Raw genomic sequence first — 14,907 nt, forward strand, 5'->3', positions numbered from 1 at the left:
TGTAGATGAAATGTCTACTTAACAAGTTGTAGTGAATATTTGTCTGAAATGTGATTTAAACACCACAGTAATCAGTATCCATAAATATATGTGCAACTATGACTTGACAAACTCCTTCAAGTTATTCTTAACCTGATTGCTCTCTTTCAGATGATAAGCAAGTACTGAAGATTTTGCAGCCTCCCTTGAACTGTAAAGCTGGCTGGCGGCAAAGCAGCTGGAATCAAACAGACTCTTATCCCAGATACCAAACTGCACTAAATCTTCAAACACAAGACGTGTATACAGAAGAAATCCTAGCAAGTCCTTAAATCTGAATGTGCTGGGGGTTTTTAACATCCTATCAAAACAGCACAAAAGCCTTCTTAAAATGATGGCAAGTCCATGCATATGCATATATTTTATATACATATATAAAAATATATGCAGATCCTGATTAGAAAAGGTAAGTGAATTCTCTTCAGACTTCAACAACAAAATTTTCTCACTGAAAAACAGAACAGTACAATCCCAGGTGAATTTAAATCCTTTTACTTAAAGCCACGCTAACTGGGTCAGCTTGGAGGTCCCTATCCTTTCCTCCAGCTCTGGAGGGCTGGCTGTCAGAGTCATCCACGCAGTTTCCAGGAATGTCCCCCCAGAGTCTGTGGCTGAGACACAGGCAAATTCAGCGTCTACAGGCGTCTCTTATGATAAGCCATTATATCAACAACAATTAAAGGTCCAGGGCAACAGACAAAATAAATTGTCTACAATAAGCTCCACAGCTTACACTTACTACTCATGAAACAGAAATGGAACTTCACCACGCTCTTCATATGCAGTTACAGAACAGATGCATCAGAGCAACAAAATGAAATAAAAAGAACATCCCCTAAACCAAAATAACAACCTGGTAGAAAAAGTTATGAAAATCAGAATGGCATCCTTTCAACGGCAACAACATGACAAAGAGTATTTCACTGTGACATAAAGCGTTTCGTTCACGTGCGCAGCACTGGCCAGCTTAGAATTTTAAGTAGACCAGGAGGATTGCAAACAACAAATTTTTAGACAACCAACATCTTCAAATTACACTTACTATGTCTTCACTGGCTATATGACTTTACCCCATCTGGTCAACAGTGAACTTGCATGTTATATGTATGAACATCAAAAACAGTGTAAGGGCTATCAGTGTAAGCTATCAGTCTAAACAACTGCACTGAATAGTCACTACAGCAATCCTCTTCGGCATCACAAGCTACCTTACACATAGTTTTTTCCCCTTCTGGCTTCCACATTACAGACTTGAAAAACAGAAGTTAATGTTCCTTCTTCATGAAATGCACAGTAACCTAATATAGGTTCATGGAAGGAAGAAAAAAAAAAGAGGAAATATAAATAAGCATTTGATGGAATCTCTTCATTCAGGAGGACAAAGAAAAATACAAATTTCAGGAATACACATGTATATCATAAGAAGGGATCATTTAACTTCTGAATCTGTGTGAATTAACAGACGAAGTGAAAGTTGCCCTTCTGCTGCTGAACTGTTTTTGTCTGTGTGGGTACTTTGGCACAACAGGGAAGACGCGGGCGCATATAGCTGTCTCCTTTCTCCTGCCTACCTCTGCATCTGACCAACTGGATAGCTTAGTATTGCCCCATTCTCTGGGAACAGATTCACAGTATTGATCTTTTCCTCTAAATGATACAATTGCAGGAACTAAAAGCTTTTCTTCTGTGAGTCAGTAAGATCTGGGCACATAAAATTAGACTTTTTAAGGAGAGTATTTATATATTTGCAGAATACTTCCTAGTCTTTCTATGAACTATTTAAGAAGTTCCCTATCTTCTCCTTGTGTCCTCCTTAGATTCCATCTAAGGAAACTACAGATATCCTTTCTCCCTTGTCAAAAAAAATTCCCTAAGAATAACTTAACAACAGACATCACTACTTTAAGGCATGGCACAGTAATTCCCTCTACAACACTATATACTATCCTTATCTTCCTCCATTTCTGTTATTTTCTCTTTCAAAACAAAACAAAAATCTAATCTATATTGTACAAATCTGTACTAAGAAAAAGTGCTTTACTAAGTAATCTCCTTTTTCCAGTGTAATGATTGCTGACTATTACCTTAGTCAGATATAGATAGATAGAAACACATGAGCCAACGAAGGCTAGCTATTTGAATGTGAAAACAATAAATTACTTCATTTTAGTGCTAGATGATGTAGCCTGTAGCCTTCCTGTTACAACAAGCATTGATGAAAAAAAGCCTGCCAGCAGCAAGCTTAAAGAATGCCATCTAGGCCAGTCTGCCTGAAACTCTTAACATCAGAGTTCAGCTGCCACGAACTATTACAAGCCACGTACAAAATGAAACAGTAACTCAAGGAAAACTAAGCTGAAAAGATCTTACTTGGAAGGAAAATAACTCTTGTTACTTTCTGTTAGCAACAGAGGAAGTAAGCCTTAACCTTAAAACCTGTCTCAGTAAGCATACATGAGCTTGTGAACATCAGAAATACAGCAGGAGCCGTAACTCCAGAACAAAGCATTCTAAAACTGCTTTCAGATTACAGAGCATGTGAATCTCCCCAAAATGCACATTAGCCCAAAAGTCAAGGTTGTGATGAACATTAAATAGAGACATTTAAAAAACAAAAATAATAAAAAAGTCCCACACAGAGAGTCCTACTGGCATTACTAGCTATTAATTAAAACCAGGAGCCTTGAGTTCCCAAGTCTTAGTATGTAGGCTGCAACTTACATGTACAATGGCAAATAAACATCGAGTATAAGGTATATAAAAATAATAGTTTCTTGTGCCTAATGCATTGTCATTCTTAAAGGCATTAAACTCCCAAGTAACAAGGTCAAATTGGGGGGTGAGAAAATTTTATAGTCGGATTAAAACTTTAGTTCTGAATTCAAAAGAGCTGATCAGAGATGGAAATTATTTTGACTTTTCATCACGAAGTTGCTTAAACTTAAGCATGTTGCATGTTGTATCTGTCTCGCATCACCCGTAAAATATTATAATTGTCTTTCATCTGACTGTGCATAATTAAAAGACTTGCAAAACCTACAGTGATTTTCCAATGAAATTTCTAAATCCACTGTATATAATAGTTGTATACTTGCGCTCTTTTTCAAGCATCTAAGAATTTTAATAGAAGTGACAAAAACATCTATTATTGATGCAGAAATTGTACTTACTTGGACCATTGTTTTGTCAGAGTACATCAATTCAATTGTCCGATGTATTCTAGATATACTTTCTTGTAAATCTAAAAGAAAAAAATAAAAAACCTCTTCTGTGACACTGTATAAATGTGCAGGAATATATCTTTATTTTTTCTCGTTAAAGGCTCTGTACATTCCACAATTGATGCATCTGTTTACCTACCTATAGACCCAATGATGAATTTCAGATGAGAAAGCAGATAATGATTTGTGATCCACTGTTGCTCATTTCCTAAAACTCAACCAATCCCACCGATGCTGGAACAACTACTTACATGGTTTTCCTCAGGGCATCAGAATGGACTAAAAGGTCTACCCAGTCCAGAAAGTCTTTGCTCAGAAATTCACTGAATTCTCCCTCACTGAAGGGGCCACTCTACCCTAAACACCTCTGCAGATCACCAAGTCTAGGCCTAGCCCACTATCACACTGACATCTAAAATGCATTTGCAGATGGTCCTTCGGCATGGATCCCACGTCCATTTTGCTCTACTCTCCCCCAATACCTTGCATGCAGAAACCTTTGTTGAAAAAGCTGCGCTAAACAAACTCAATGCACTGTTTGCATCTTCAGTCAATATACCTCCAAGTCTACTAAGATGTATAACTGACTTTCTTATATGCTAGAGGTAAGTTCAGAAGTACAAAAAACAATTCAACACACACATGCACATTAAGGCTACTTCCCTCCCCCCCCTTCCCATGTCCAGAAGTCCTTTCCAAATGTGGCTACGTTCTCCAGTTTGTGGCAATACCTCTAGTATCGTTTTCTACTTCAGTCCTCCAGCGATGTAGACAGCCTTCTAGGACGGAAAGCTCTTCCTCAGTGATGTGCCTTGGTGCTGGATGCATTGGCAGATCAGGAGGAATTCGTGATTGTGTGAATGGTTTATGTATTACTGATCTTTGTACAGGAGATGTGCTTGGAACATCTGAAGAGGAAGGCCCCTGCTGATCTATTGTGCTGCATTCATTCAAAACACGAAATACCAAAATTGAATCATCACATACACATACTAAACGCTGCACTATAAAAACAAGCTTTTAATCTGAATACAAAAAAAAAAAATGGTAATTTCCTACAGAGCAATCCAAGAGAAGTACCTAAAATATCAATACGAAAATTACTACGTAAATCCTGAAAACTTTGTGGTATACCACATTAGCACAATAACAACTTTGGTTACTATTATCACAAATAAAGGAATTGGATCGGTCAAGTCACAACTTACTTTACTTGAAATGCTATTCAACACCTTCAGATAATGTCACACAATAAAAATAATACAAGAGACTCTAATATTTTTGGCTGGCTGTGAATTTAGCACTAAACTTGTTCCAAGCAAGTCTTGTGATTCAAACACTAAAGCGGCCAACTTACAAAAATTCTATGACGGGCAGAATATTAAAAATGAAAATCTGTTACATGTTTTTCTCCTCCTATCAACAAGATGGCATACATGTAATCCAACGTGTAACACGAATCTGCAGACCTTCTTAGCAAGGCACTGTTTATTTACTTTGGGTATGGCACCACGATACAGCCTGAGGAACCTGAGGAACTGTTCTATAGTTCAGAACATTGTCAGAATATTAAGAGCTTAGTGTCACTCCTCAAAACATGTGTTCACACTTTTAGAGGTTGACAAAAGTTGTAAGACTTGAATTTTTACAGAATAAACTTTCTATATAGGAATCTGAACAAAGTATAGAACTTCTGATATTGTATGTCATGCAGTCAATGGCAACTTAAAAGCTTTTCTTATCAGTCATCAATAGATATATATTGGCATTCTATCAGTAATACATTTGAAATCTTTTAAAAGCTTCTTAGACTCATTTACTTCATCAAAGTATAAAATATAAGTATTTTGACTGAACCAGAGCCCAGCTTCCTGAATGCAATATAAAAAGTTCTGTTATAAATTGTTAGTGTTCACCTAGTCAAGACCTATCCTAACTTGTACTCTACTTTATTAACTAATACTAATAGTTACTAGCTTCAATAGTGAGAAAAAGATCTTTCTTAGACATTTATCTCCCTAATGCTTTGGCTACTCTGAATTTAAAGTTGGGCCGTTAGGTTCCTGACTATCTCAATCAGGAATGTAAGCAGAGCAAAATAGAAGAAAGAGTTTAACTCTCAAGCAAAAATTAAAAGAAATCTACACCAGAAACCTGAAAACTCTGCAGCACATATGTGCTGCCCAAATTCAGATTCTTAAAACCATATAAGCCACCTGGGAACCAGTAACCTCATCAGATATTGTGTTTATTTGGAAATGTAGATGTCCTTTCAAGTAAGCAAAGGACAACGACCTGCTGTTTAAAAAACTACACAAGTTTTGATGTTCAGGACCATCAAGCACTATAGTTCTTGTGCTTCATTTGAAAATGGTAGTTCTCCACCTAAAGAAGTTCTTATAGGCACATTGGAGAATACCAGATTATTAACTTTTTGTCTTAATTTATTTTTAAGTCTGTCGTGACGAAAAATACTTCTAGAAAGAGAGCAGAAATCTTACACTATAAGCCTTAGGAGATGCCTGCTTGTATCAATCCAATGAATGAAACAGATTTCTTCCCCTCTCTCTCAGCTGTTGGATTTACCCTGAACAGGTCACTTGTGTCTCACCCTGGGAGGAGAGTTGGGAAGCAGCCCTTACCTGGGTGAGGTCTGGGCAGGCAGCGTCCCACTGGAGGGGGCACTAGCACCCAGGTCATCCACTGGAGATGTGCACACCGGTTTGCTGGAGGCAAACTCCAAGGCATACTGCAGGACATCTACCAAGGGGAATCGTTTAGGACCAGAACCATAGCTTAAATATCTGTTAACCATAAAATGTATTAATGCCATCACTCACATATACCAAAAAAAAAAAAAAAAAAAAAAAAAAAAAAAACCACAAAATAATAATAATAAAAAAATAAAAATCAGACAAACAAAACGGATTTTTTCTGGTTGACTACAAATAAAGCAAGCCTTTCCTAGCAAGTTTCATAAACCACAACTATCATGCTTAAACAGTTTCCAAAGGAAACGGTAAAAGAAGAGAGATACAGCAGTGAAATTGAGAGCAAACAACTACACAAAATGTAGAGTTGAAAGGAGTTATTCTGTTCTACATAGCCCATAACATTATTTCCATTTACACTGGGAACAATTATCTATAGTACCGTTCTAATCTCTGTTGTAAAACCGTGAGATACTCTTTGAGTCTCTTGATTTCATCCCGTTTAATTCTTGTTATTTCTCTGTTTTTGTGCATATACCTGTAAAACATGAAAGTTACATCAGCCCATATAATTAGAACACTGAAAACAAGGTCTGTATTCATCAGCAATGACACTTAGTGCTAAAATCAAAAAAAAACAAAGAAAAAAATTCATGCTCCAAAACTTGTTTTATCTACAACATATCAAGACCTGAGAAGTAAATTAATTATGCCCATCCCCGTGCCCCAACTTTCAGTAATGCTTTATCCCCAGTGTCAAAAGCTCTATTCATACATACCATGGATGCATCCTATAAATGTATACAAACAAGTATTTGGAAAGCTTCTGAAGTGGTTTTAGAAGCAGCCAGGTAGCAATAATCTTGCTTCATTGCTTAGGCTCACAAATAACATTTAGTATCTAGAAAGCCATGATGATAGTTCACCTCTACATACAGACATCATGCACTGATGCTGCAGGTCCTTACATTCTGGGTATCTTCAAACCATGCAGTCTACCTGGAACACCATGAAATATCTGACTTTTCTCACCCTCTTTCCTGAGCTGACCAATAAACACTGCAAGACAGTGACATTTTACTGAGTATTTTGCCTGTGTATATAACTACCTAGTAATAAGTTAAAAACTGAAGTGTAAGTGGGTTTTGGCATGATGTAGCAGTATGTCGTAAGTTGTTATCTCTGTATATTTTCTGAAGCAGTCACTGAAACCCATGAAATTACAACTTTTTCAGACAGAATAGAAATTTACTGTGATTTACCTGACTATGAGATGCACTAGCAACTTCACCAAACTCAAGACGTTAAATTTACATTTATACTAAGACTTTGCAGATAATATACTGTACCTGTCCAGGTATAAAATTGGAGGAAATTCTAATTTGTTGTGTATCTTCTCTGGTCTCCCCAAAGCCTGATTAAATTCAAATCTTGATAACTCAAAAGTTAAGACAGGAGGAAGCTCAGTGAACCAGTGCTGAACAAAGCAAAAACAGAAAAACCCACAATAAATGTCTTTCAGCAACAGAACTTCAGTAATAATGGTACAATACTTGCACACTGACATAGCTGTGGTAGAAATTGCTTTTAGAGAGTGTATCAGCATAAGCTTTCTAAAGCTTCTGTCTTTCAGCTTCACTGAAAACAGAGATCATTTGTCACCTGTGCACATCAGAGCATTTCAACTCACCTACTGCTAACTGCATTAAAGCAGAGCAGGCAGAAAGGCATTCCTTTCACATTTATCTCGCTTGTACTAAAAGCCATCTACTCTTGAACCTCTCTGCCTTGCCAACTGTTCTACTATTCTTCTATAACTCTCTAAAGGCCAGAGAAAGGCTTGTTTATACTTTATGAAGTGATCTTCCTTCTAGTTCCCTCAGACTCGTTTCTGACCCTTTCATTCACCTGGTAACACTCGAAGTTTCTAATGACCTCCTTACACATCAGTAAGTGCTCTCAGCACTGTAAAACTGAAAACTTTTTTTCTTGAAATCTCCTTCATATAAAAACTGCCTCTTGAAGTTTTTTCTCTCTCATAATCACTGCTAACCTGTCCATGGATGAACCTGGTATTATCACCTTATCCCAGCTTTCTTTGGATATTCATCGATGCTCTATCCTTAGTCTCTTTTTATACTTTGCTTCTCAGTAAACCCAACTACAAGAGAAATTTAATTCCATCTCCTGAATTAGAATTATTTTTTTATCTCCACTCCCCAAAATAAAAAAATGTAGTCTATGCATTTATAGATATCTAATATATTTTGGAAGTCTAAGCATCAAGGTGAGCTTCTCCTGATTACTGTAGACATGGCTGTCAGACAATTTTGATGCCAATGTCCAATGTATTTGACTCAGGGCTCAATTCAAGCTCTCTACCCAGCAAAACATCTTGAATATTCTTTTCACGTAATACCTCCAAGACAGACTTTTCTTCCTTTGCTCACGGCTAAAATTCTGGTCTAGTTTCTTGACTATTTACTATTTCACAACTCAGTGCTGTATTTCCTCTCTTCTCCCCTCGCCAAGCTTTAGCAAACAGTCTTGTCACTCTAACAGCTACCCAGGCTGTTGATGAATTTTCCTAGTTCGCTGCCTTCAAAGTACCTCCTCATCCTCCACACAAAATGAGCTGCCTTCCCTGGTCTTGTCTGTGTTAGCCTTCACCAAGTACCACCTCAGTTTTAAAGGAGCCAGTTATAACTTATGTTGTGCAGCTCCTTCACACAGCAGTACATTTCAGTGCTAAAATCAGCAAACCCAAATCACAATCCTTCCCTAAAACCTTTCTACTGACCCCAAACCACTTAACAATGAGTAAACTCCTAACATGCTGAAGTTCATCAACCATAGTGCTGACAACTGTTATCTTACTTTCTTCTTACTTCTAAGCCCAAGTGTGTACACTGACCTCCATCTTTTCCTGAGTTTGGTTTTAAGTTCCTTGGGATAGGGAATGTTTCTTTTTACCTGTTTGAATGTTAACTCACGTGCCAACACCCTATTGCATGGCTGAGGTTTTTATGCACTATTTTTATAAACATAGTGAACAACGAACTAAACATCCCATTAAAAAGAATGGTGGAAACAAGAAAGAATCTTACTTTCAGGATAAAATGGATCTCTCAATACACAAGACTACCATATCAAGTTAGACATCTATCACCTCAGATGAATGCCACTTGAAGACTTTATTCAGCAGAGACAAGAAATTCAGCTTCCTTCAGTAATTCCAAATCTTCTAACTTCGAGGCATTAATTTTTAAGCACTACTAATAGCTGCAGCCACTACAAATTAATTATTTAAGTCCAGGGAAATATAATCAATTTACTTGGCTCTGGTAGTAATAAAGTAATGCTTTCTACTTTAGGTTTTAATGTTAACTTTCTCATTTTGCCACTGCTGTCAACATGACTATGTTTTCACATGCTAAGAAGCTAAACTGATTAAAACCCAGACACCTTCACAGAGCTCAAAGTTTAACACTAGAACAGCACGTGACTATCCTTTCATCCACTATAGAACCTTTTTTAACCATTAAAGGTATAAAAGAAAAGAGAAGAGAAGAGAAGAGAAGAGAAGAGAAGAGAAGAGAAGAGAAGAGAAGAGAAGAGAAGAGAAGAGAAGAGAAGAGAAGAGAAGAGAAGAGAAGAGAAGAGAAGAGAAGAGAAGAGAAGAGAAGAGAAGAGAAGAGAAGAGAAGAGAAGAGAAGAGAAGAAAAAAGAAAAGAAAAAAGAAAAGAAAAGAAAAGAAAAGAAAAGAAAAGAAAAGAAAAGAAAAGAAAAGAAAAGAAAAGAAAAGAAAAGAAAAGAAAAGAAAAGAAAAGAAAAGAAAAGAAAAGAAAAGAAAAGGAGAAATATGACCTCTCTGGAGATCAAATACCAGCAACAGGTTGAAACCAGTGATGTAATACCAAAAGATGATTCTCTCAATAATCTAGAAGAGATACAAGCCCCAAAATTAATGAACCTATAATGCCAGACATCAGAACATGCAGGGCAATAAACAGTGGGTCACAAGACACACACACACACAAAAAAAAAAAAAAAAAAAGACAAAAACAACAACAACAAAAAATGAAAAATAAACAGCATGACAGTAACATTTTGAGAGAAGCCCACAGAAGCATTCAACTCACCTCTTGACCAGACTTGGCAGAGTTTTCTGAATGGAGAGATTCAATTTCCCCTTCAATCATTGCAGCTTCTAGGCACTCATGCAGATCTTTAAAGCCATTAACCTGGAGTGGATACTGGCCAAACATTTCTGTGTTTTCAAATTTTTTACCTTCACATAAGAAATTAAACATTAAAGATTAAGTGATCATTCCTAAAACTGTAAAACAAAACAAAAGAACAATAACCACCAAACAAACAATTCTAGGTCACCTGGCCTAGTCTACTGAACAATGCTCACATTTTCTTATTGAGCAACTCACTTATATATCTTTAAGATACTTCAAAAGTCGCTTCAACATAACACTGAAAATGACTGTTTTTCTTCTTAAACAATTTTTGCCTTGTTTCTGCACTTATCTGTTATATCAAAAAAAACAAAAAAACAAAAAAAAAAAACTCACAATGTTTTATGTGTGTAAAACTGTGATGTGAAGTCAAAGTCCTCCACTTGCAAATAGCAGCTGAGTAGTACAACCCTGTACCGTATCATCACTCTGTGGAACTGCTGGTATGAAGCTGCCCTTTATACATTTTGCAAAAATAAGCCACAAGAGCACATTCATGATTTCTGTCCTGAAAACAAGATCGTAATTTGGTAATAGTGCATAAAGATGTATGTTTAAACATGAGAAGAAATATGGGTGGCGAGTGATTTCAATTTAAAATTGTTACTGACTTTAGGATGAAATAAATTTAGTCTTCTTGCATCAGCCAGTTTCTTTTCCTTGGTTTGTTTTTTATATCTCCTCTGTTGAGATGAGAATGTGAGGGACTAAAGTACTCAAATGCAGAAGAGTGAGAATACTAGCTAGTAGCAAGTAATCTGGAGAACATTTTTGAAGTCTGACAGCAAAGCAGCATTAGCTACAGTATTCCAGGCCAAGAAACAACCTGGAAAACACTTTAAACATTATAGCTGCTTCATTCAAACACATCTCAAGAAACATTTGCTCTTGGGATGGGGACTGAATAAGCAACATTAAAATGCTTTCACAGCTGACGGCCTCCTGGAAATTGACAATAATGCAAATCTGCAAATTAAATGTAGATAACAAAGAGAAGCTCATTCTACACTCTCTGACTCCTCAGCACACTCTGTGACATTGACCTTGACCAGGCTTCTGATGTTTCCTTGTTTTCAAGGAACAATACTTTTAAGAAGGTGAGTTATCTGTACCAGAAACTGTACAGAAGAAAATGCAGTAATTGAAATTCAAAATTTTATTAAGTGAAGCAGAGTGTCAGAGACTAGCTGTAGGAAATGCAGTCGTTTGACTTCTGTACACCTTTAGCAGGGCAAAAATGCCATGATAATCAGTTCTTGCAACCATTTTTGCTCAGCATCTCCCCTTAACTTCTGTGCTTCAGGACATACACTCAACTCCTGAAAGGTATCAAAACAGTCTTCCTGGACTGCTGAAGTTCACTACATTCACGTTCAGGATAACCTTTTGACACACACTGCAGGTGTATTCTCCAAGTGTATTTCTGCAGACAGCTAAAATCATATAAATGCATCATTTACCTAGGTACTTAGATAAGCACTCAACAGGCACCAGCAGAGAAGTCCGAGCAAATTCAGGTGCATACCTTCAAGTACACCAACTGCTAGAAATCGTCCATAAAACAACTCCACCATTGGGTTCTTTGGTTTCTCTCCATCCCTGAAAACAGAGTGTGTTAGCGCAAGATCCCACAAAGCCGCAAATCTTTTTACAAAAATAAGAGTAGAATATTTTGAATTCATTATGGAAATGCCGCCTATTTTACTTAGTTACAGTTCATTATGTTTTGTTCTTTCCACTAAAGGCAATAACAATTCACATATTTGCAATAATAAGTACAATCTGAAAATTAAGTTTCAGAAGTGCTTCATTTCAAGAAAATATATGTAAATCAAATTCATTTTGTGAGTGGTTAAATAGCACATAGCCCTTGTAAAAAAAAAAAAAAAAAAAAAGTTTCTTCCAACACTCTAGAAACAATTGCATATTCAAAAGACAGTTTACAGATGTTCACGTACACAAACTATGAACATTATCTTCTGAAAAGGGAAACAGGAGCAAGGTTTTGAAGAATTTACACTATAGTACTGAAAAGTAAAACTACACTCAAGTGAGAAACAAGCTAACATTACTGACAATATATATCTCTACTGTTCAGAAATTTTGGAATTCATTCATTAAGATTTCTAACATAAAAGAAGTAGGTGAAAAAGGAAATTAATGGTAAATTTAAAGTATCAGCATGTATGGAAAATTACATTTTAACTGATATAAGCTATAGAGTTGGATCTTTTTCAGCCATACAGTTAGAGACGGATTTTCATTTGGTTGGGTTGCCTTTTCCTTATTGAAATGTTCAATTTAGAGAGTAGTAGAACAATCTTACCTCTCTTCTTCAGCTTTAATTTGGAAGGCATCTTCTAACCAATCTAATAATTTGTGTGTAAATTCACTAACATCTTGCTGTTGGAAAATATTAAACGGTCAGTAAACATTCACATATACTACAGAATACAATGAAGTACCATTTTACATGATCAGCATAGAAGCACATCCTCTTACAAGAACTCCAGAGTCACACTATGCCTAAGACTATGCCATGGTTTTGTTTTTTTACGGGTAGCTTTCACAGTCCTGTGATTCTCATTACTTGGGCTCAGCTTTCATACCATGGCAGTTCAAAGGCATCTCATGAATCCCATTGTTCAAACCCTTTGGTATCTAACAAGTGGTGACTAATATTACTTTCACCAAGCACTAAATTCAGCATGTTGCTGCAGCTAAATACCTTAACCATATAACCTCATGAGCGAAAAATAAATCTTATGAAGAAACAAAGAGTTTCTCAGAAAAGCAAAATACAGATGCAGTGATTTAGGCAAGATACTTGAATATGGATATTATGGCCCACAAAACCAATATCTAGACAAATAGTATACTTGGCTTACACAGCCTTGGATGTGTAAGATCAGAAAAATTAAACTCTTTCAAAAAACACAAACTTAGACTTTAAACTAAGCCCTAAAAGCAAAAAAGTGGGACTACTGAGAAGGTTTCAAAAAGGGTGTTAGGTACTTTACTTTGAGGTTTCTAATATAATAAGAAAGTAAGAAAGTGTACTGCATCTGGTAGTCATGATGCCAGAGATTATTTATTAAATTTGTTTTTTATTTTTATTTAAATAAAGGTTACTGGAGGTCACAATATTAGAAAAAAATGTTCAAAAAGACTAATAATTAGAATTCTCTTTTTAGCACCTGTGGACATTTTGGCTTTTTGATTGTCCATTTTAAGTATTCCCTATTGCTAGATGACCATATGAGAGCATGCATAATCTTGAATAAAATTGCACAAAAATTACCTGTTGGGAATCATTTGATTTAAAAGCATCTTTAAGAATCTCAACTGCTCTAGATGGGTCGACATATTTTCTCTTTGAACCAACTAGAAGTGCAAACAGGTACCTCAGTTCACGCATGAAAGGCAGATTCCTATGTTCCTGTATTTGAAGAATTAAAAATATTTAACAAAGCAGCAACAAAAACATAGTTTTAAAAAGTGTTACTGAATGAGCTAAACAAATATTCCACCAGTTGTCATACTAATACTTAAACTTACACGCATTACTACCAAGATTGTGTTACCTGGCCTTTACTTTTTAGTTTTATCACAGAACCACAGGCTAGTTGAGGTTGGAAAAGATGGTGGCCATCCTGTCCAGGCTTAAGCAGGGACACCCAGAGCCGGTTGCCCAGGACCATGCCAGGGAGCTTCAAAGAAGCTCTTCAGGAAGGGTGACTCCACAACCTCTCTGGGCAGCCTGCACCAGTGTCTGGTCAGCTGCACAATGAAGTGCTTCCTGATGTTCAGAGGGAACCTCCCACTGATTACAGATAACGCCCTATTTACACAATAACCTTCTCTGGAAAGAAAACTACACTTCAAGAACTGAAACCTCCATGAAACCACAACTAGACAAGGCTGTTTGGCTCAAAATAAGGCTGAATGGACATGTGGAAAAGCTGAGCTGAGCTTAAGACAAAACAGTTAATCCCAAGACTTACTACTAAATATTACACACCCAGCGCCACAAGCCAACTTCTCCATGCTCATTTCTATTAGGCGTGTGACCCCAGTTTTGTATGTCTTACCATGAATCTTATTTGGGAGCCACTAAACAAATTTCAGCTGATATACATAGCTTACAACCATACTGGAGAATGAAAAGGAAAAAAGAAAAGAGATACCTTTTCCCTACAGGATAATCCATGGAATTTTAGTTTTATAAGAAAAATATTTTTCCATATAATCACTGCATCTCATTATCAGGTATGACTTATCCCTACACTTACCACACAACTCCAATATAGCAAAAGTGAAGTTAATTGGATAAACAATGGAGGAAAGCTATTTACAATTATGTGTGCATCTGATACACTGAGCAGAAGAAAAAAAATTGAAGTTGAGTGAATTATTAAAAATACAACACAAGAATAATTAGATGAGATAAGAAATAGCATGCAAGCTTCATTTAGTGTAAAAAAGTTGAAAGCATGCAGGTTCCTCAAAGAACACCACATACAGCCCTATCAGTTAGTGCAGGCAGATTTTACAAAGCCTCAAGTAAAACACTGCAACCATATGCATCACTTTTGTTGACTTAGCATCCCTCTCTAAATCTAGCAGAATTACTTGTGAGCCTATGCACTGCCTTTGTTTGAAGTTTTTTTGTTACCTGAAGACTCTGAA

The 14,907-nt window shown here is 36.5% G+C and overlaps 1 protein-coding gene across 3 annotated transcripts in view; it reads right to left on the reverse strand.

Annotated features, from left to right (window-relative positions):
• The window catches only part of USP25 (ubiquitin specific peptidase 25), a 95,677-nt gene that overhangs the window by 24,797 nt on the left and 55,973 nt on the right, over nt 1-14,907 (reverse strand). For all 3 annotated transcript variants that reach the window (XM_032182757.1, XM_032182748.1, XM_032182739.1), the window contains exons 7-15: nt 13,520-13,657; nt 12,545-12,621; nt 11,744-11,817; nt 10,114-10,262; nt 7,321-7,448; nt 6,414-6,509; nt 5,903-6,064; nt 3,992-4,200; nt 3,210-3,280 (exon numbers count right to left, since the gene is read on the reverse strand). In XM_032182757.1, coding sequence (XP_032038648.1) covers nt 3,210-3,280; nt 3,992-4,200; nt 5,903-6,064; nt 6,414-6,509; nt 7,321-7,448; nt 10,114-10,262; nt 11,744-11,817; nt 12,545-12,621; nt 13,520-13,657 — 1,104 coding nt within the window. The remainder of the gene's footprint in view (nt 1-3,209; nt 3,281-3,991; nt 4,201-5,902; nt 6,065-6,413; nt 6,510-7,320; nt 7,449-10,113; nt 10,263-11,743; nt 11,818-12,544; nt 12,622-13,519; nt 13,658-14,907) is intronic.

Source organism: Aythya fuligula, chromosome 1, assembly GCF_009819795.1.
Source record: "Aythya fuligula isolate bAytFul2 chromosome 1, bAytFul2.pri, whole genome shotgun sequence".
Taxonomy (NCBI): Eukaryota; Metazoa; Chordata; class Aves; order Anseriformes; family Anatidae; genus Aythya; species Aythya fuligula.